The 21,567-nt window shown below is 45.1% G+C and overlaps 1 protein-coding gene across 2 annotated transcripts in view; it reads left to right on the top strand.

Moving 5' to 3' along the window:
• Window positions 1-21,567, top strand: part of LOC134965589 (membrane-spanning 4-domains subfamily A member 4D-like) — a 103,164-nt gene that overhangs the window by 60,204 nt on the left and 21,393 nt on the right. For both annotated transcript variants that reach the window (XM_063941944.1, XM_063941943.1), the window contains exons 5-6: window positions 2,596-2,769; window positions 4,356-4,475. In XM_063941944.1, coding sequence (XP_063798014.1) covers window positions 2,596-2,769; window positions 4,356-4,475 — 294 coding nt within the window. The remainder of the gene's footprint in view (window positions 1-2,595; window positions 2,770-4,355; window positions 4,476-21,567) is intronic.

Here is a 21,567-nt window from a genome sequence, read left to right as displayed (position 1 = left end):
CATGTTACGAGCTAGGAAGCCGGTTATAGCAGCTCATTATTACAGGATCTGGCATGCTTATATAGGTTGGTGTGAAGCTCGGAAGTTTCCGACATCATCTGTCAAGTTATCTCGTCTTTTGTTATTTCTACAGATAGGGTTAGATGGAGGACTGCGTCTATCCACACTAAAAGTGCAGATATCTGCGTTGTCAATTTTCTTTTAAAGAAAATTGGCTCTGTTGCCGTCGGTACATACTTTTCTGCAGGGTGTACTCAGAGTACAGCCTCCATTCATTCCACCTACAGCGCCATGGGACTTGAATCTGGTTTTAGATTTCTTACAGTCCTTATACTTTGAACCCTTACAACAAGTGGATATTAAATTTCTCACTTGGAAAACATTTTTTCTTTTAGCCTTAGCTTCAGCAAGGCGTGTTTCAGATTTGGGTGCCTTGTCGTGCAAGCCACCGTATTTAGTATTTCACGATGACAGAGCGGAACTTCGGACGAATCCTGCTTTCCTACCAAAGGTAGTGTCATCTTTTCACATCAATCAACCAATAGTAGTTCCTGTATTAACAGGAAGTTCTGGAACCTTGGATGTGGTACGCGCATTACGCGTTTATGTATCCCGAACGTCTACAGTTCGTAAGACGGATATGTTGTTTGTTCTCTATGATGCTGCCAAGATGGGTTGGCCAGCTTCTAAGCAGACCTTATCCAGATGGATTAAACTGACCATACGTCAGGCTTACCTTCATGCTAGGTTACAGCCGCCTACGTCAGTAACAGCTCATTCCACACGTGCTGTGGGAACATCATGGGCAGCGAGTCGTGGAGCTTCTACGACACAGCTTTGCCGGGCGGCTACATGGTCTTCAGTGCACACGTTTGTGCGCTTTTACAAGTTTGATACGTTTGCGGCATCAGCATCTAGCTTTGGCCGCCTAGTGTTACAGGTGCCAAACAGCTCTCCCGCCCACGGGGAAAACTTTGGTATGTCCCAAGAGTACTCCAGTGACCCCTAGTGGATGAAAAAGAAAATAGGATTTTGGTACTTACCAGGTAAATCCTTTTCTTTGAATCCATAGGGGGCACTGGACGCCCACCCAGAGCAGTTTACCTGGTTTGGGGTAAGTTCAGTAGATCTTATGGTAACACATTCTCACCGACTGGTTCAAATTTAACAAGTTCTAATCGGTTATGGTGTCAACTGTTTAGTTGTCAGTTACGTTATGTGTCAACTTTATTGTTGTCCGTTATGTTATATGTAATTCTCCATTGTCAACCTCTCTATCGCTCCTGTTCGGCTCAGTAAAAAACACTGAGGTACTCTGGGATATGGAGGGGAGGAGTAGTTTCAAAAATTAATTTATTCAGTGCCTTCTTCCAGTGGAAACCGTCCATATCCCAAGAGTACTCCAGTGCCCCCTATGGATTCAAATAAAAGGATTTACCTGGTAAGTACCAAAATCCTATTTTCTGTTTGGATGTCCCAGCGCTTTCTTAAACTTAACATGTCTAAAACTGAGCTGATCATCTTCCCTCCCTCCCGCATAACCTCACCGCCCACAATCTCATTATCTATTGATGGCACTACTGTCTCCTCTAGCCCCCAAGTGCGCTGTCTTGGAGTAATCCTTGACTCCTCCCTCTCCTTCAAACCACACATTCAGCACCTCTCGCAAACCTGCCATTTTCATCTAAAAAATATTTCCAGGATCAGACCCTTTCTGACCCAGGATGCTACTAAGACCCTTATCCACTCACTGGTCATCTCCAGACTGGACTACTGTAATCTCCTCCTGACTGGCATTCCTGACAAATACCAATCTATCCTCAATGCTGCTGGCCGGCTCATTTTCCTCACCAAACGCACTACGTCCACCTCTCCTCTCCTACAAGACCTTCACTGGCTTACCTTCCCATTCAGAATCCATTTCAAGCTTCTCACACTCACTTACAAAGCCCTCACCCACTCCTCTCCCATCTACATCTCTGACCTTATCTCCCCTTACACTCCCACCCGTCCTCTTCGCTCTGCTAATGCACACCGACTCTCCTGACTCCTGATTACTTCCTCCCACTGCTACCTCCAAGATTTTTCATGTGCTGCTCCCTTTCTCTGGAATTCCCTACCTCTCCCCCTCAGACTCTCCATCTCTCTACAAAACTTCAAATGGGCTCTCAAACTTCTTCACCAAACCCAGCCAAATCTCATCCTAACCCTCTGTTCCACGCTCTCTATGTACCCCATCTGTGTCACCCCTGTCTGTCTACCACTCACCTTTAGAATGTAAGCTCTCACGAGTAGGGCCCTCTCTTCCCTCATGTGCTTATCCTTTCTCTTACTTTAATAATCTTCAACTGTACCACATCCAGCAGTCTTCTGCCACCTGATGCTTATTCCAGTGTCATCTGCTGATGTAGCTATGTTTATTTACCCTGTACTTGTCCTATATTGTCTTCAACTGTAGGTTGCTGTTTTCCTGTTTTTATTATTTGTTTATGTACTCTATAATTGGGCGCTGCGGAACCCTTGTGGCGCCATATAAATAAAGAATAATAATAATAATTGTCACATTTGAAGTGTTAATGTTATATTTCATTCCAGGTGAGGTCAAGTTTGGTTCTAAACATCCTCAGTTCAGTGGTTGCTGGTGTTGCAATGATAATGATGTCAATTTCCTATCCTACACTCTTCATATACCACTACTACTACAGACCATATGTGTTCTGTGCCTATTATACACCAAGCCAGGACTGTGTAGGGGAATATGATTATAAGGTAAATATCATCCATGCATTTCTATTTGATATTATTTGGAAAATATATATAAATATATACTGTGTGTATGTGTGTATGTATGTATATATATATATATATATATAAATATATATATATATATATACCGTATTTGCCGGCGTATAAGACGACTTTTTTGCCCTGAAAAACATGCCTCCAAGTGGGGGGGTCGTCTTATACGCCGGGTGCACTTCAGTTGGGATAGACATAGCTGCCATAGTGGCCTTCCGATACTCGCCCGGTGCCCATAGTGGCCTCCCGATGCCCGCCCACCTCATTCTACATACCATCCAGTATCGCGCGGTATCCAGTGCGGCCGCGGCGGGTCATCAGCGTGGCCCGCCCCTTGTCTACGCAGAGCTCGCACATGCGGACTTGCGCACTAGTGCCAATTACAGGGAGATGCAGGGACTGGCCGGAGGCACTGCGGTCGCGTTGTGGCCGTACAATGGTGACAATGACAGGTACTGTAATGGCACTAATACTAATGGCACTCATGTGAAACCGGTAACAATAAATGCACACGGGTATACTTTTATACATTTTACAATCTGATGTTCTTTTACGTTTTATTTGGTGTGTGGAAAGTGTGCGGAAGAGGGGGTAGTCTTATACGGCGAGTATATAACAAACTCTATATTTTGAGTGGAAATGTTGGGGGTCGTCTTATACGCCCAGTCGTCTTATACGCCGGCAAATACGGTATATATATATATATATATATATATATATATACTGTAAGTGAAAGCTGAATGGGCTATTCTGAGCATGCCTCTCCAAGAAAGTAATCTTTCATGGGAAAGACCAAAAATCTTGATGGCAGTCTCAGCAGCCGCAAAAAAATAATAATTATATTGCATATGTGGGTACAACAAACTGGACCTTCTATGTCCATGGGGCAGATGTATTAACCTGGAGAAGGCATAAGGAAGTGATAAACCAGTGATAAGTGCAAGGTGATAACATGCCAGACAATCAGTTCCTAACTGTTAATTTACATATTGGAGCTGATTGGCTGGTGCATTTATCACCTTGCACTTATCACTGGTTTATCACTTCCTTATGCCTTCTCCGGGTTAATACATCTGCCCCCATGTTCTTAGATAAGATGTATAACATCTTCCGTCTATTAAAAAGGGAAATAACATAATTAAGTTCTTAAAAGTATGGGGAACATATATGGAGTCCCTATCACAAACAATTCAGGATAGAATTAAAAAAAGTCATGGAGGGGGAAGGAAGGGTCCTAAACCCCCAAATAGTTAGAGTGCCCCGGAAAGAAGAAGAGAAGAAAAGAAGAAAATATCAGTGTGAAATGACAATAAGGACTGGCTACTAGATACATAAACACTGTAGATGATAATGTAAAACTAATGCTAATTCGGTAAACTAGAATATTGTAACAATCAAATGTAATTGTATATAATGTTTATTATTGAAAAGACATTGTGAAATACTGTATATTGTGTAACGATTTTTTGTGTGTGTAAATTGTGCAATAAAGAGAATAGAAAAAAATAAAAAAATGCGTGAATTGTCTGCAAACAGAGCTCTTTTTGTTGTTCCAGGTTTTCTTACAGGGTATCCTGGCAATCCTTTTAATACTTCACATACTGATATTCACCATCAACATATCCACATCTGTATTTGCATGCAGAACTGTGTGCCGGTCATCCTTTACTGAAATGGTAAGTTGTTAATGGTCTTCCAAACATACGTAAATATTACAAATCTACATATATAAAAGCCAAAACCACTGACTGACTCATTGACTCATCACGAAATCTCCGGAATCATGTGGACTAAGGGCCCAATTCAGACCTGATCGCAGCAGCACAATTGTTCTCTACAGGGTAAAGCCATGTGTACTGCGGGTGGGGGTGGGGGAGGGGGGGGGGGCAGATGTAACATGTGCAGAGAGAGAGAGTTAGGTTTGGGTGGGGTGTGTTCAAACTGAAATTTAAATTGCAGTGTAAAAATAAAGCGGCCAGTATTTACCCTGTACAGAAACAATATAACACACCCAAATCTAATTCTGTCTGCACATGTTACATTTGCCCCCCTTGCAGTGCACATAGGGGGTAATTCAGACCTGATCATAGCAGCAAATTTGTTAGCAGTTGTGTAAAACCATGTGCACTGCAGGGGTGGGGGGGGGGGGGGCTGATATAACATGTGCAGAGAGAGTTAGATTTGGGTGGGGTGTGTTCAAACTGAAATCTAAATTGCAGTGTAAAAATAAAGCAGCCAGTATTTACTTTGCACAGAAACAATATAACCCAACCAAATCTAACTTTTTCTGCGTATGTTATATCTGCCCCACCTGCAGTCAGGGCCGTAACTACGTGTGTGCCAAGGGGGCTTGGCACACAGCGCAGTTGCCCTGGGGGCGCACGGCCAGCGGCATGTAATGAGTCAAATTGACTCATTACATGCCGCCTCTGTGACTGCGCCGTGCGCCGCGCTGGAGGAGAGAAGACAGGAGCGCCGGGCAGCGGAGGAGGAGGGAGGGGGAGCAGAGAGCCGCAGCAGCGCTATTTGATTGGTAGTAAGCGCTGCTGCAGCATCCCCCTCTCCTTCTGTATTGGCTGCCTGGCGCTGCTGTGGATGCATCCCAGCATCCACAGCAGCGCCAGGCAGCCAATACAGAAGGAGAGGGGGATGCTGCAGCAGCGCTTACTACCAATCAAATAGCGCTGCTGCGGCTCTCTGCTCCCCCCTCCCTCCTCCTCCTTCTCAACTGACTTCACATTGCACGGAGAGGAAGCTGCACGAGGAGCCTGTCAGCGGGGAGAAGGTAAGTATGTCTCTCTCTCTCTCTCTCTCTCTCTCTCTCCTGCAATGTGTAAAAAGGGGTCCCATCTGCTGCAATGTGTAAAAAGATGTCCCATCTGCTGCAATGTGTAAAAAGGGGTCCCATCTGCCGCAATGTGTAAAAAGGGGTCCCGTCTGCCGCAATGTGTAAAAAGGGGTCCCATCTGCCGCAATGTGTAAAAAGGGGTCCCATCTGCCGCAATGTGTAAAAAGTGGTCCCGGCTGCCGCAATGTGTAAAAAGGGGTCCTGGCTGCCGCAATGTGTAAAAAGTGGTCCTGGCTGCCGCAATGTGTAAAAAGGGGGCCTGGCTGCCGCAATGTGTAAAAAGGGGTCCTGGCTGCCGCAATGTGTAAAAAGGGGTCCTGGCTGCCGCAATGTGTAAAAAGGGGGACTGGCTGCCGCAATGTGTAAAAAGGGGGACTGGCTGCCGTAATGTGTAAAAAGGGGTCCTGGCTGCCGCAATGTGTAAAAAGGGGGACTGGCTGCCGCAATGTGTAAAAAGGGGGACTGGCTGCCGTAATGTGTAAAAAGGGGGACTGGCTGCCGTAATGTGTAAAAAGGGGTCCTGGCTGCCGCAATGTGTAAAAAGTGGGACTGGCTGCCGCAATGTGTAAAAAGGGGGACTGGCTGCCGTAATGTGTAAAAAGGGGGACTGGCTGCCGTAATGTGTAAAAAGGGGTCCTGGCTGCCGCAATGTGTAAAAAGTGGGACTGGCTGCCGCAATGTGTAAAAAGGGGGACTGGCTGCCGTAATGTGTAAAAAGGGGTCCTGGCTGCCGCAATGTGTAAAAAGGGGGACTGGCTGCCGCAATGTGTAAAAAGGGGGACTGGCTGCCGCAATGTGTAAAAAGGGGGACGCTGTCTATTGTAATGTATAAAAGGGGCTCTACCTGGTGTAGTGGCGCTACTGTGCAGCGTAATTTGAATAATGGAGACTACTGTGCACCGTAGTGTGAATTGCTATTATTTTGTTGCCACGCCCCTTCCAGTGAAGCCACGCCCCTATATATTTTTCGCGCGCCTGCGGCGCGCACTGCGCCTATCTTGTACGGGGGGGGGGGGCGCCAATGTCAGTTCTTGCACACAGCGCTAAAATGCCTAGTTACGGCACTGCCTGCAGTGCACATGGGGGCTAATTCAGACCTGATCGCTTGCTAGCGTTTTTTGCAGCGCTGCCATCAGGTCAGAACTGAGGCGTCGCACAGGTACAAAGCGTATCGCCGCCCAGCGAAGAGGTTTGTGCGAAGAATCCATTCGCAGAGGCGATCGCAAGGAGATTGACAGGAAGAAGGCGTTTGTGGGTGGCAACTGACCAGTTTCAGGGAGTGGGTGGAAAAATTCAGGTGTGTCCATGCGTTTGCAGGGAGGGTTCGTGACGTCAATTCCGGTCCCGCACAGGCTGAAGTGTTCGCAGCGGCTGAGTAAGTCCTGGGCTGTGCAGAGACTGCACAGGATTTGTTTGTACAGCTCTGCTACACATGCGATCGCACACTTGCACAGCTAAAGTACACTCCCCTATGGGCTGCGACTATCTGTTCGCAGCGTTGCAAAAATTACCCCCATGGTTTTGCCCAACTGCTAACAAATTTACAGCTACTATCAGGTCTGAATTACCCCCATGGGGTTTTTTCCCCCTGCTGCGATCAGGTCTGAATTAGGCACTAGGAAATTGAAATTTGGACAGTAGCTTTGTTTTGTGATGTGGGCACCCACTAAGAAGGGATTTTTCAAAAGTCCACCCTCAAAGGGGTGAAAAGGTTTTTTTTCTAAACTCTTCATTATTTCTTAATCCAGATAAGATTTAGATTTGGTTTTTGCATACACACATTATCAAATGAAGTCCCTGAGTAGGTGTATATATTTTTTGCAGCATGTAAATCTAGGTTTAAAAACAATAACTTTTTAACAATTCTTTTACCGACAATCTGTCAATTTTTTTTTGTTTCATTTTAAATTGGAGGATTGTTAGGGGCTCCTTTAGTATCCACCTTAATATGTCTTCATTCCGAGAATTCCTCTGATCCCATCAGACTACCATTTCCAGGTCACTCGGCTGCAGTTCCCGGTAAAGTTCTGTTACGCCATGACCATTAACAAAGCTCAGGGGCAGAGTGTGAAAGTGGCTGGTGTGGATCTTGGGAGTGACCGCCTCTCCCATGGCCAGTTGTATGTTGCCTGTTCCAGAGTCGGCTCCTCTGACGGGTGGTAGTCATGTGACCGCCGGTCGGCTGACCGACAGTCGCATGACCTCCTCCGTGAGCCCGACGGCTCACTATCCCGATGGTCGGCATGCCGACCATCAGGGACTATTTCCACTCGTGGGTGTCCACGACACCCATAGAGTGGGAATAGAACCCGTGACGACCGTGGCAGGTCGCCACCGAGCCCGCAGCCTGGCGAGCGCAGCGAGCCCGCAAGGGGCTTGCTGCACTCGCCCCTCCCCGGCGTCGGTATGCTGCCGGGATCCTGGCGTCGGTAAGGTGACCGGCGGTCAGGAGACCGCCGGTCACCCGTACTACACCCCCTCTGACAGCCCGGCTTCATAGCACCAAGCCAATATGTCGCTGTTTACTAATGAATTGATAGGTTCTGTTAATAGGTTTGCATTGTCTTTCTGGAGTTATAATAGTGAAGCAAATATATTCACAACCATTTTAATAATTCTAACTATTATTTCTTATTAATTAACCTCTTGAAAAGTGTAACCAGGAAACATAATCTTGCTGGTATATTACAGGGACCGGATTTCATATTCAGGTTTTTTTAAAAGCCTTTTAATATAGATTTCAAACAGTTTCAGGGCCAGTGCGCACGTGCTGGTCCTGTTCTGCACGGGCCGGGCAATGCGATCGCATTGCAGTAATGTGAACGCCTCTGACAGGCAGAGGCATTCGTGGGGCGGTCTCGTGATGTCACATGCTGACGGTGTGCCTGCCTTCACAGCCAGGCAGCTCAGGCAGGGGTGATACCCTTATTTTGCCGGGTCTGTGATGCAATCGCAGTTGCATTGCAATTGCATCACTGGTGGCATTTAGCATGCAGGGCAGCCCTGCACTGTGCCAGTAACACTCGAATGCTGCTAACATTAGCTAGGCAAAACTGCCCAGCAAATCTAAATGAGCAAACCTGCAACTGATACTGAATAAGGGCCTTAGTTTCACTTTAGATATTTTTAGTCTCAATACCGTGCTATAAAAATCAAAAAGGACAGAAAACTGTGCTTCAAAACAACGAGAAGGGCATATAGTGTGATAAAGTTCAAAAAAACTGTTTTGTTTTTTTATTCTGGAGTGGGTGTCTCAATCCTTCACACTAAAAGACTGGTAAATCAATCTGGCCAGATTGATTTACCAGTCTTTTAGTGTGAAGGATTCAGACACCCACTCCAGAATTGCTGCAGTATCCTGAACCCGGGGAGGAACTGTTTTATCATCAGGCGGTTTTGGGTGGGCATTTTGAACACCCCACACTATCCGGTATGCACATTGGCACTTTACTGGTGGATGAAATTGTGATGTTAGTGTATTAGAATGCTTAATATTTGTAGACACTCCCTTACTAACATGTGTAAGCCTGAATCTTCAGTGATGGTCCCTAGGACCACGGGGATGCTGGGAAGTGGGTGGTTCAGTGTGCAGTGTGCCTGGAGCTGGTGATGGAATAAACAGCACAGCAGTGAACTCACATGTCTCTGTGTCCTGATGACTGGATTTACAAACATAAGAACAAAACATGGTGTCAGAAGAAGTGTAACTTGGACTGCTAGTGCTCTCAGAGTATGAAAGAATCCTGCAGAAGTCTGTAAGGCTGTGATACTCAGTGTCTGCAAAGCCTGCCATGTGCTCCTCTCTTCAAACAGTGAGTAACCATGGATAAACTAGCTCCTCCAACTGGCATGCTGATGTCTGGTAACTTGTCTGGAAACTGGAAAAGATTTAAGCAAAGGTCTAATATATATCTTGCTGCATGTGGAGCTGATACAGAGGCTGACAAAACGAAGGCATCCATTTTCCTCCATGTGATAGGAGAGGATGTGCTGGACATTTATAATAGTTTTCAGTTTGCTGAGGGGCAGAATATGGTGCTATCTTCTATAATACAAAAGTTTGAAGATTGCTTTGTGCCAAGGAAAAATGTGACATATGAAAGATATAAGTTTTTCACATGTAATCAGAAGTCTGGAGATGGATTTGATCAGTATGTTACAGAGCTGAAATCACTCAGTAAAACCTCTGAGTTTGGTGATTTAAAGGATTCACTGATTAGAGATCGTATTGTCTGTGGAATACCTGATAATGGACTCAGAGAGAGATTGCTGAGAGAGCAAGACCTAACACTAGAAAAGGCAGTGACTATGTGTAGATCTGCAGAAATAACTAGATTTCAAGCCAAAACGTTACACAAGGACGCTGATGCTGCTGTATATGAAGTGCAGAAAACAGAGCAAAGCAAACCTCCATTCTCAAGAATGAAGAAGTTTAAGCCACAGTCTAATAAGGAAATGTGTAGTAGATGTGGAAATGCTCACAATCCTAAAATGTGCCCTGCTTATGGTAAAACCTGCATGAAATGTGGTAGACTTAATCACTTTGCCAAATGCTGTAAAATTAAAAGTAAAACAACCAAAGTGCATGTTGTTAAACAAACAGAGGAATTCTTTGTGGATTGCATTGAACTTTGCAGTGCAGATAAGAAAGAATGGATTGTCCCTTTAACTGTAAACGAGATTGTCATTCCCTTTAAGCTTGATACTGGCACGCAGGTGAATTTAATATCATTTCAAGACTATAAGACTTTTACTGTAAAACCTAAAATTCATCCAGCCAAAGTGAAAGTTACAGGGTACACTGGGGAGGAAATTTCTGTGAAAGGTACATGCTTAGTGACATTGAAATATAAGGGACAACAGTTTAAAACATCTCTACTGATTGTGGATAAAAATGTGCAACCGATTCTAGGATTAAGTTCCTGTGAGAAACTAAGCTTGCTAAAGAAAGTTTTTATGGTGACATCACAAGTAGAAGATGACTGCAAATCGATGTTTACAGAATACAGAGACTTGTTTGAAGGTCTAGGTTGTTTGCCAGGAGAGCATAAAATAAATATAGACACGCAAGTTTCTTCAGTGATACACCCCTGTAGAAAAGTGCCGTTTGCACTGAGAGAAAAACCGAAACAAGAGTTAAATCGCATGGAAGCCTTGGGTGTGATACAGAAAGTTGATGAGCCTACTGAATGGGTAAGCTCCTTAGTAATTGTTGAAAAGAAAAATGGACAACTCAGAATATGTCTAGACCCCAGAGATTTAAACAAAGCTATTAAACAGGAACATTTCAAACTACCAACCAGAGATGAAATCATGTCGCAATTTGCAGGAGCAAAATGGTTCAGTAAATTGGACGCATCTTCAGGATTCTGGCAAATGAAGCTAGATGAGACCAGCTCAAAGCTTTGTACATTTAATACACCAGAAGGTCGATACAGATTTCTTAGACTACCATATGGAATTTTGTCTGCTCCAGAAGTATATCACAAAGAAATACACATGATTTTTGAACATATTCCAGGTGTTGAAACAATGATGGATGACATTATTGTCTGGGGATCTACAAAGGTAGAACATGATTCTAGATTGAGACAAGTAATGGAACTTGCCAAGAAAGTGAATCTAAAGCTAAACAAGGACAAATGTGAATTTGGCGTGAATACACTTAACTTTATGGGCGACGTGGTCTCAGATCAAGGTGTAAAACCAGACCCAAGGAAAATATCAGTCATAGTGAACATGGAACGTCCTAACAACAAAGACGACGTCAGAAGATTCCTAGGAATTATTACTTACTTAGGAAAGTTTATTTCTCAACTCTCTGAACGAACAGCCTCTCTTAGATGGTTGTTGGACAAAGATAACGAGTGGATGTGGTCACATGAACAAGAAGAAAATTGGCAAAACTTGAAACAGATCATTACAGAGCAACCAGTGCTAAAATTCTTTGATCCTGCGAAAAGAATAAGAATTTCAGCGGATGCATCGCAATTTGGCCTAGGCTCAGTGCTGTTACAAGAACATGAGGATACATGGCAACCAGTAATCTATGCATCAAGAACACTGACAAGTGCTGAAACAAGTTATGCTCAGATAGAAAAAGAACTTCTAGCGATCACATATGCATGTGAGCGATTTCATCAGTTTGTGTATGGTCAAACATTTACAGTGGAAACTGACCACAAGCCATTGGTAGCTATCATGACTAAATCATTGCATGACTGTCCCATGAGAATTCAACGAATGCTTATCAAACTACAGAAATATGATGTACACTTGCTGTACTGTCCCGGCAAATACATGTACATTGCTGATACACTTTCTAATGCTGTGGACAAAAGTGAAGGTTCCAAAAGTCTGATGGATGAAGAGATAGAAGCCCATGTTAATTTGATCGTAGCTTCTCTACCAGTGTCTCTTGCAAGACAAGAACAGATTAGGAAAGAAACTGAGACAGATGACACAATGAAAGTGTTGAAAGATATCATTCTGAAAGGTTGGCCAGCAGAAAGACATGCGTGCCCTCTGTCTATCCATGATTATTGGATGTACCGCAGTGACCTTACAGTTGTCGATGGTATTATTTACAAAGGCAATAGGTTTGCCATACCTGCACGACTAAGAAAAACTATGCTGTGCAAGATACATGAAGGCCACTTAGGAGAAGAAAAATGTAAGCGGAGAGCGCGTGAAGTTATGTATTGGCCAAGAATGAACCAAGACATAGCACAGACTACAGCTACATGTGAATTATGTCTTACGTATAGACCGAAACAACAAGTCGAGCCACTGAGTCCTCATGCAGTGCCAGAGAGACCGTACCAGAAAGTTGGTGCAGATTTGTTTGATTGTAATGGGAAAACGTACATTGTTGTGACTGATTATTACTCTAACTACCCTGAGGTGAAGACACTACATACAACTACTAGTAAAGCCGTAATCAATTGCATGAAGTCAATCTTTGCAAGGCATGGTGTTCCTATGGAAGTGTTCACTGACAATGGTCCTCAGTTTTCCAGTGCTGAATTTAGACAATTTGCTGATGAGTGGGAATTTTTCCATACTACGTCAAGTCCCCACTATCCATGCTCAAATGGGTTGGTGGAAAGTTCAGTAAAAACTGTAAAGAGTCTCATGAAAAAAGCTCAAGAAGGTAAAGAAGATTTCTACAAAAGTCTTTTAATCTACCGCAGTACACCTTTACAGAATGGACTTTCTCCTGCACAAATGCTGATGGGAAAGAGGATTAGAGCAAATCTCCCGATACATGATGAACTGCTTAATACACATAACTCAGCGTTGGTCAGACTAAGTAAGGAACGTCAACAGGCGAAACAGAAACTGTTCCATGACAGGCGAGCAAAAAGCTTATCTGATCTAAAATCGGGTGACCAAGTCCGTCTCAGAGATCACGAGAAAGGTATTTGGGTGCAGAAAGGTATTGTGCAAGCACAAGTAGCACCAAGATCTTACACTATACGTACAGAGCGTGGAACGAAAGTAAGAAGAAATCGGGTGGATTTAAGATCTCAACCTAACCATAATGAAAACAACATGACTGAAGAATACCCTTCATCTGACATGTATGATGATTAGTGATGTGCACCGGAAATTTTTCGGGTTTAGTGTTTTGGTTTTGGATTCGGTTCCGCGCCCGTGTTTTGGATTCGGACGCGTTTTGGCAAAACCTCCCTGAAAATTTTTTTGTCGGATTCGGGTGTGTTTTGGATTCGGATGTTTTTTTACAAAAACCCTCAAAAACAGCTTAAATCATAGAATTTGGGGTCATTTTGATCTCATAGCATTATTAACCTCAATAACCAAAATTTACACTCATTTTCAGTCTATTCTGAACACCTCACACCTCACAATATTATTTTTAGTCCTAAAATTTGCACCAAGGTCGCTGGATGGCTAAGCTAAGCGACACAAGTGGCCGACACAAACACCTGGCCCATCTAGGAGTGGCACTGCAGTGTCAGGCAGGATGGCACTTCAAAAAAATTGTCCCCAAACAGCACATGATGCAAAGAAAAAAAGAGGCGCAATGAGGTAGCTGTGTGACTAAGCTAAGCGACACAAGTGGCCGACACAAACACCTGGCCCATCTAGGAGTGGCACTGCAGTGTCAGACAGAATGGCACTTCAAAAAAATAGTCCCCAAACAGCACATGATGCAAAGAAAAAAAGAGGCACACCAAGGTCGCTGTGTGACTAAGCTAAGCGACACAAGTGGCCGACACAAACACCTGGCCCATCTAGGAGTAGCACTGCAGTGTCAGACAGGATGGCACTTAAAAAAATAGTCCCCAAACAGCACATGAAAAATGAAAGAAAAAAGATGTGCAAGATGGAATTGTCCTTGGGTCCTCCCACCCACCCTTATGTTGTATAAACAGGACATGCACACTTTAATGAACCCATCATTTCAGCTACAGGGTCTGCCACACGACTGTGACTGTAATGACTGGTTGGTTTGGGCCCCCACCAAAAAAAGAAGCAATCAATCTCTCCTTGCACAAACTGGCTCTACAGAGGCAAGATGTCCACCTCATCTTCATCCTCCGATTCCTCACCCCTTTCACTGTGTACATCCCCCTCCTCACAGATTATTAATTCGTCCCCACTGGAATCCACCATCTCAGATTCCTGTGTACTTTCTGGAGGCAATTGCTGGTGAATGTCTCCACGGAGGAATTGATTATAATTAATTTTGATGAACATCATCTTCTCCACATTTTCTGGAAGTAACCTCGTACGCCGATTGCTGACAAGGTGAGCGGCTGCACTAAACACTCTTTCGGAGTACACACTGGAGGGAGGGCAACTTAGGTAGAATAAAGCCAGTTTGTGCAAGGGCCTCCAAATTGCCTCTTTTTCCTGCCAGTATACGTACGGACTGTCTGACGTGCCTACTTGGATGCGGTCACTCATATAATCCTCCACCATTTTTTTTCAATGGTGAAAGAATCATATGCAGTGACAGTAGACGACATGTCAGTAATCGTTGGCAGGTCCTTCAGTCCGGACCAGATGTCAGCACTCGCTCCAGACTGCTCTGCATCACCGCCAGCGGGTGGGCTCGGAATTCTTAGCCTTTTCCTTGCACCCCCAGTTGCGGGAGAATGTGAAGGAGGAGCTGTTGACGGGTCGCGTTCCGCTTGACTTGACAATTTTCTCACCAGCAGGTCTTTGAACCTCTGCAGACTTGTGTCTGCTGGAAAGAGAGATACAACTTAGGTTTTAAATCTAGGATCGAGCACGGTGGCCAAAATGTAGTGCTCTGATTTCAACAGATTGACCACCCGTGCTGGTTAAGCGAATTAAGGGCTCCATCCACAAGTCCCACATGCCTAGCGGAATCGCTCTGTTTTAGCTCCTCCTTCAATGTCTCCAGCTTCTTCTGCAAAAGCCTGATGAGGGGAATGACCTGACTCAGGCTGGCAGTGTCTGAACTGACTTCACGTGTGGCAAGTTCAAAGGGTTGCAGAACCTTGCACAACGTTGAAATCATTCTCCACTGCGCTTGAGTCAGGTGCATTCCCCCTCCTTTGCCTATATCGTGGGCAGATGTATAGGCTTGAATGGCCTTTTGCTGCTCCTCCATCCTCTGAAGCATATAGAGGGTTGAATTCCACCTCGTTACCACCTCTTGCTTCAGATTATGGCAGGGCAGGTTCAGGACTGTTTGCTGGTGCTCCAGTCTTCGACACGCGGTGGCTGAATGCCGAAAGTGGCCCGCAATTCTTCGGGCCACCGACAGCATCTCTTGCATGCCCCTGTCGTTTTTTAAATAATTCTGCACCACCAAATTCAATGTATGTGCAAAACATGGGACGTGCTGGAATTTGCCCAGATGTAATGCACGCACAATATTAGTGGCATTGTCCGATGTCACAAATCCCCAGGAGAGTCCAATTGGGGTAAGCCATTCTGCGATGATGTTCCTCAGTTTCCGTAAGAGGTTGTCAGCTGTGTGCCTCTTATGGAAAGCGGTGATACAAAGCGTAGCCTGCCTAGGAACGAGTTGGCGTTTGCGAGATGCTGCTACTGGTGCCGCTGCTGCTGTTCTTGCTGCGGGAGGCAATACATCTACCCAGTGGGCTGTCACAGTCATATATAGTCCTGAGTCTGCCCTGCTCCACTTGTCCACATGTCCGTGGTTAAGTGGACATTGGGTACAACTGCATTTTTTAGGACACTGGTGACTTTTTTTCTGACGTCTGTGTACATTTTCGGTATCGCCTGCCTGGAGAAATGGAACCTAGATGGTATTTGGTACCGGGGACACAGTACCTCAAAAAAGTCTCTAGTTGCCTGTGAATTACCGGTGGATACCGGAACCACGTTTCTCTCCACCCAGGCTGACAAGACCTGAGTTATCCGCTTTGCAGCAGGATGACTGCTGTGATATTTCATCTTCCTCGCAAAGGACTGTTGGACAGTCAATTGCTTACTGGAAGTAGTACAAGTGGTCTTCTGACTTCCCCTCTGGGATGACGATCGACTCCCAGCAGCAACAACAGCAGCGCCAGCAGCAGTAGGCGTTACACTCAAGGATGCATCGGAGGAATCCCAGGCAGGAGAGGACTCGTCAGACTTGCCAGTGACATGGCCTGCAGGACTATTGGCTTTCCTGTGTAAGGTGGAAATTGACACTGAGGGAGTTGGTGGTGTGGTTTGCAGGAGCTTGGTTACAAGAGGAAGGGATTTAGTGGTCAGTGGACTGCTTCCGCTGTCATCCAAAGTTTTTGAACTTGTCACTGACTTCTGATGAATGCGGACCAGGTGACGTATAAGGGAGAATGTTCCTAGGTGGTTAACGTCCTTACCCCTACTTATTACAGCTTGACAAAGGCAACACACGGCTTGACACCTGTTGTCCGCATTTGTGTTGAAATAATTCCACACCGAAGAGGTGTTTTTTTTTTTGTATTTTGACCAGGAATGTCAATGGCCATATTCGTCCCACGGACAACAGGTGTCTCCCCGGGTGCCTGACTTAAACAAACCACCTCACCATCAGAATCCTCCTTGTCAATTTCCTCCCCAGCGCCAGCAACACCCATATCCTCATCCTGGTGTACTTCAACAGTGACATCTTCAATTTGACTATCAGGAACTGGACTGCGTGTGCTCCTTTCAGCACTTGCAGGGGGCGTGCAAATGGTGGAAGGCGCAAGCTCTTCCCGTCCAGTGTTGGGAAGGTCAGGCATCGCAACCGACACAATTGGACTCTCCTTGGGGATTTGTGATTTAGAAGAACGCACAGTTCTTTGCTGTGCTTTTGCCAGCTTAAGTCTTTTCATTTTTCTAGCGAGAGGATGAGTGCTTCCATCCTCATGTGAATCTGAACCACTAGCCATGAACATAGGCCAGGGCCTCAGCCGTTCCTTGCCACTCCGTGTCGTAAATGGCATATTGGCAAGTTTACGCTTCTCATCAGACGCTTTCAATTTTGATTTTTGGGTCATTTTACTGAACTTTTGTTTTTGGGATTTTACATACTCTCTACTATAACATTGGGCATCGGCCTTGGCAGACGACGTTGATGGCATTTCATCATCTCGGCCATGACTAGTGGCAGCAGCTTCAGCACAAGGTGGAAGTGGATCTTGATCTTTCCCTATTTTAACCTCCACATTTTTGTTCACCATTTTTTAATGTGTGGAATTATATGCCAGTATCAATAGCAGTGGCCTACTACTATATATACTGCGCACAACTGAAATGCACCACAGGTATGGATGGATAGTATACTTGACGACACAGAGGTAGGTAGAGCAGTGGCCTTCCGTACCGTACTGCTATATATACTGGTGGTCACTGTCAGCAAACTGCAAAACTAAAATGCACCACAGGTATAGAATCTAGAAGGATAGTATACTTAACGACACAGAGGTAGGTAGAGCAGTGGCCTTCCGTACCGTACTGCTATATATACTGGTGGTCACTGTCAGCAAACTACAAAACTAAAATGCACCACAGGTATAGAATCTAGATGGATAGTATACTTGACGACACAGAGGTAGGTAGAGCAGTGGCCTTCCGTACTGTACTGCTATATAATCTGGTGGTCACTGTCAGCAAACTGCAAAACTAAAATGCACCACAGGTATAGAATCTAGATGGATAGTATACTTGACGACACAGAGGTAGGTAGAGCAGTGGCCTTCCGTACCGTACTGCTATATATACTGGTGGTCACTGTCAGCAAACTGCAAAACTAAAATGCACCACAGGTATAGAATCTAGATGGATAGTATACTTGACGACACAGAGGTAGGTAAAGCAGTGGCCTTCCATACCGTACTGCTCTATATACTGGTGGTCACTGTCAGCAAACTGCAAAACTAAAATGCACCACAGGTATAGAATCTAGATGGATAGTATACTTGACGACAGAGAGGTAGGTAGAGCAGTGGCCTTCCGTACCGTACTGCTATATATACTGGTGGTCACTGTCAGCAAAACTCTGCACTGTACTCCTCCTATATAATACTGCTGGTCCCCAGTCCCCACAATAAAGCAGTGTGAGCACAGATATATTCAGCACACTGAGCACAGATATGGAGTGTTTTTCAGGCAGACAACGTATACTGGTGGTCACTGGTCAGCAAAACTCTGCACTGTACTCCTCCTATATAATATACTGGTGGTCCCCAGTCCCCACAATAAAGCAGTGTGAGCACAGATATATGCAGCACACTGAGCACAGATATGGAGTGTTTTTCAGGCAGACAACGTATACTGGTGGTCACTGTCAGCAAAACTCTGCACTGTACTCCTCCTATATAATATACTCGTGGTCCCCAGTCCCCACAATAAAGCAGTGTGAGCACAGATATATGCAGCACACTGAGCACAGATATGGAGTGTTTTTCAGGCAGACAACGTATACTGGTGGTCACTGTCAGCAAAACTCTGCACTGTACTCCTCCTATATAATATACTGGTGGTCCCCAGTCCCCACAATAAAGCAGTGTGAGCACAGATATATGCAGCACACTGAGCACAGATATGAAGTGTTTTTCAGGCAGACAACGTATACTGGTGGTCACTGCCAGCAAAACTCTGCACTGTACTCCTCCTATATAATACAGCTGCTCCCCAGTCCCCACAATTAAGCAGTGTGAGCACAGATATATGCAGCACACTGAGCACAGATATGGAGTGTTTTTCAGGCAGACAATGTATACTGGTGGTCACTGTCGGCAAAACTCTGCACTGTACTCCTCCTATATAATACAGCTGCTCCCCAGTCCCCACAATTAAGCAATAAGCACAAATATTTGCATCAACATTAATAAACGGAGAGGACGCCAGCCACGTCCTCTCCCTAACATTTCCAATGCACGAGTGAAAATGGCGGCGACGCGCGGCTGCTTATATAGAATCCGAATCTCGCGAGAATCCGACTGCGGGATGATGACGTTCGGGCACGCTCGGGTTAACCGAGCCATATGGGAGAATCCGAGTATGCCTCGGACCCGTGTAAAATGGGTGAAGTTCGGGGGGGTTCGGTTTCCGAGGAACCGAACCCGCTCATCACTAATGATGATCCTGATAATGGTGAACAAACCACAATTCTAGAAAGGTCCAATATGGTCGATGAAACGCACACTGTGTATGAAAAACCCAAAAGGGAAAAACGCAGACCTGAGAGACTCATTGAAACGTGTTAGATGATGTTCTTAATATGACGTTGTTAATTGTTGCATTGAAGCGTACAGGGCTTATCTTTAAAGAAAAGAGGATGTGATGTTAGTGTATTAGAATGCTTAAAATATTTAGACACTCCCTTACTAACATGTGTAAGCCTGAATCTTCAGTGATGGTCCCTGGGACCAGGGGGATGCTGGGAAGTGGGTGGTCCAGTGTGCAGTGTGCCTGGAGTTGGTGATGGAATAAACAGCACAGCAGTGAACTCACATGTCTCTGTGTCCTGATGACTGGATTTACAAACATATGAACAAAACAGAAATAAAAACTGTTTTTTGGAACTTTATCACACTATATATGCCCTTCTCGTTCTCTATTATGTGGATGAGCGTGCATCTATTTCTCCTAGAATTATATTGTGAAGAAGAGGAGTAATACTTGAAGATCTTGGACTCAACAGATGAAGTTTATGGTTTGAAATTACCATTGAATTACCTTATATTTAACTGATTTATTCTATCCCAGAGGTGCGCACGGCTGCAAAACCTAACTATATTGAATCAATACTGTGCTCATTATGGTAGGATGCATATGGTAATACATTATATGTGTGTATATATGTGTGTGTATGCCCTTATTTATCAATGAGTGATAAATTTCACTGTGAGTGATAAACCAGCCAATCCACTCCTGTCATTTTTCAAACACAGCCTGTGACATGGAAGTTAGGAGCTGATTGGCTGGTGCAATTTATCACTCACAGTGATATTTAGCACTCATTGATAAATAAGGGCATTAGCCGGGTGCCCTCCACTTGCAAAACCAGATCCTGGTCGCGCTCCATAAATAACCTCCAAATGGCAGCACAGAGGTGTATCTAGGGGTCCAAATTCCCCTGGCAAAGTAAGGGGCTGGCGCCCCCCACCCCACAATATATTTGAAATGGGGAAGACCAAAAAAAGCGCGTGGCCACTAGTGATGAGCGCCTGAAATTTTTCGGGTTTTGTGTTTTGGTTTTGGGTTCGGTTCCGCGGCCATGTTTTGGGTTCGACCGGGTTTTGGCAAAACCTCACCGAATTTTTTTTGTCGGATTCGGGTGTGTTTTGGATTCGGGTGTTTTTTTCAAAAAACCCTAAAAAACAGCTTAAATCATAGAATTTGGGGGTCATTTTGATCCCATATTATTATTAACCTCAAAAACCATAATTTCCACTCATTTTCAGTCTATTCTGAATACCTCACACCTCACAATATTATTTTTAGTCCTAAAATTTGCACCGAGGTCGCTGGATGACTAAGCTAAGCGACCCTAGTGGCCGACACAAACACCTGGCCCATCTAGGAGTGGCACTGCAGTGTCACGCAGGATGTCCCTTCCAAAAAACCCTCCCCAAACAGCACATGACGCAAAGAAAAAAAGAGGCGCAATGAGGTAGCTGTGTGAGTAAGATTAGCGACCCTAGTGGCCGACACAAACACCGGGCCCATTTAGGAGTGGCACTGCAGTGTCACGCAGGATGTCCCTTTCAAAAAACCCTCCCCAAACAGCACATGACGCAAAGAAAAAAAGAGGCGCAATGAGGTAGCTGTGTGAGTAAGATTAGCGACCCTAGTGGCCGACACAAACACCGGGCCCATCTAGGAGTGGCACTGCAGTGTCACGCAGGATGGCCCTTCCAAAAAACACTCCCCAAACAGCACATGACGCAAAGAAAAAAAGGCGCAATGAGGTAGCTGACTGTGTGAGTAAGATAAGCGACCCTAGTGGCTGACACAAACACCGGGCCCATTTAGGAGTGGCACTGCAGTGTCACGCAGGATGTCCCTTCCAAAAAACCCTCCCCAAACAGCACATGACGCAAAGAAAAAAAGAGGCGCAATGAGGTAGCTGTGTGAGTAAGATTAGCGACCCTAGTGGCCGACACAAACACCGGGCCCATCTAGGAGTGGCACTGCAGTGTCACGTAGGATGTCCCTTCCAAAAAACCCTCCCCAAACAGCACATGACGCAAAGAAAAAAAGAGGCGCAATGAGGTAGCTGTGTGAGTAAGATTAGCGACCGTAGTGGCCGACACAAACACCGGGCCCATTTAGGAGTGGCACTGCAGTGTCACGCAGGATGTCCCTTCCAAAAAACCCTCCCCAAACAGCACATGACGCAAAGAAAAAAAGAGGCGCAATGAGGTAGCTGTGTGAGTAAGATTAGCGACCCTAGTGGCCGACACAAACACCGGGCCCATCTAGGAGTGGCACTGCAG

This window comes from Pseudophryne corroboree, chromosome 10, assembly GCF_028390025.1.
Source record: "Pseudophryne corroboree isolate aPseCor3 chromosome 10, aPseCor3.hap2, whole genome shotgun sequence".
NCBI classification, from domain to species: domain Eukaryota; kingdom Metazoa; phylum Chordata; class Amphibia; order Anura; family Myobatrachidae; genus Pseudophryne; species Pseudophryne corroboree.
Note: the sequence above shows the minus strand (reverse complement) of the source record. Positions and strands in the feature narration are given on the sequence as shown.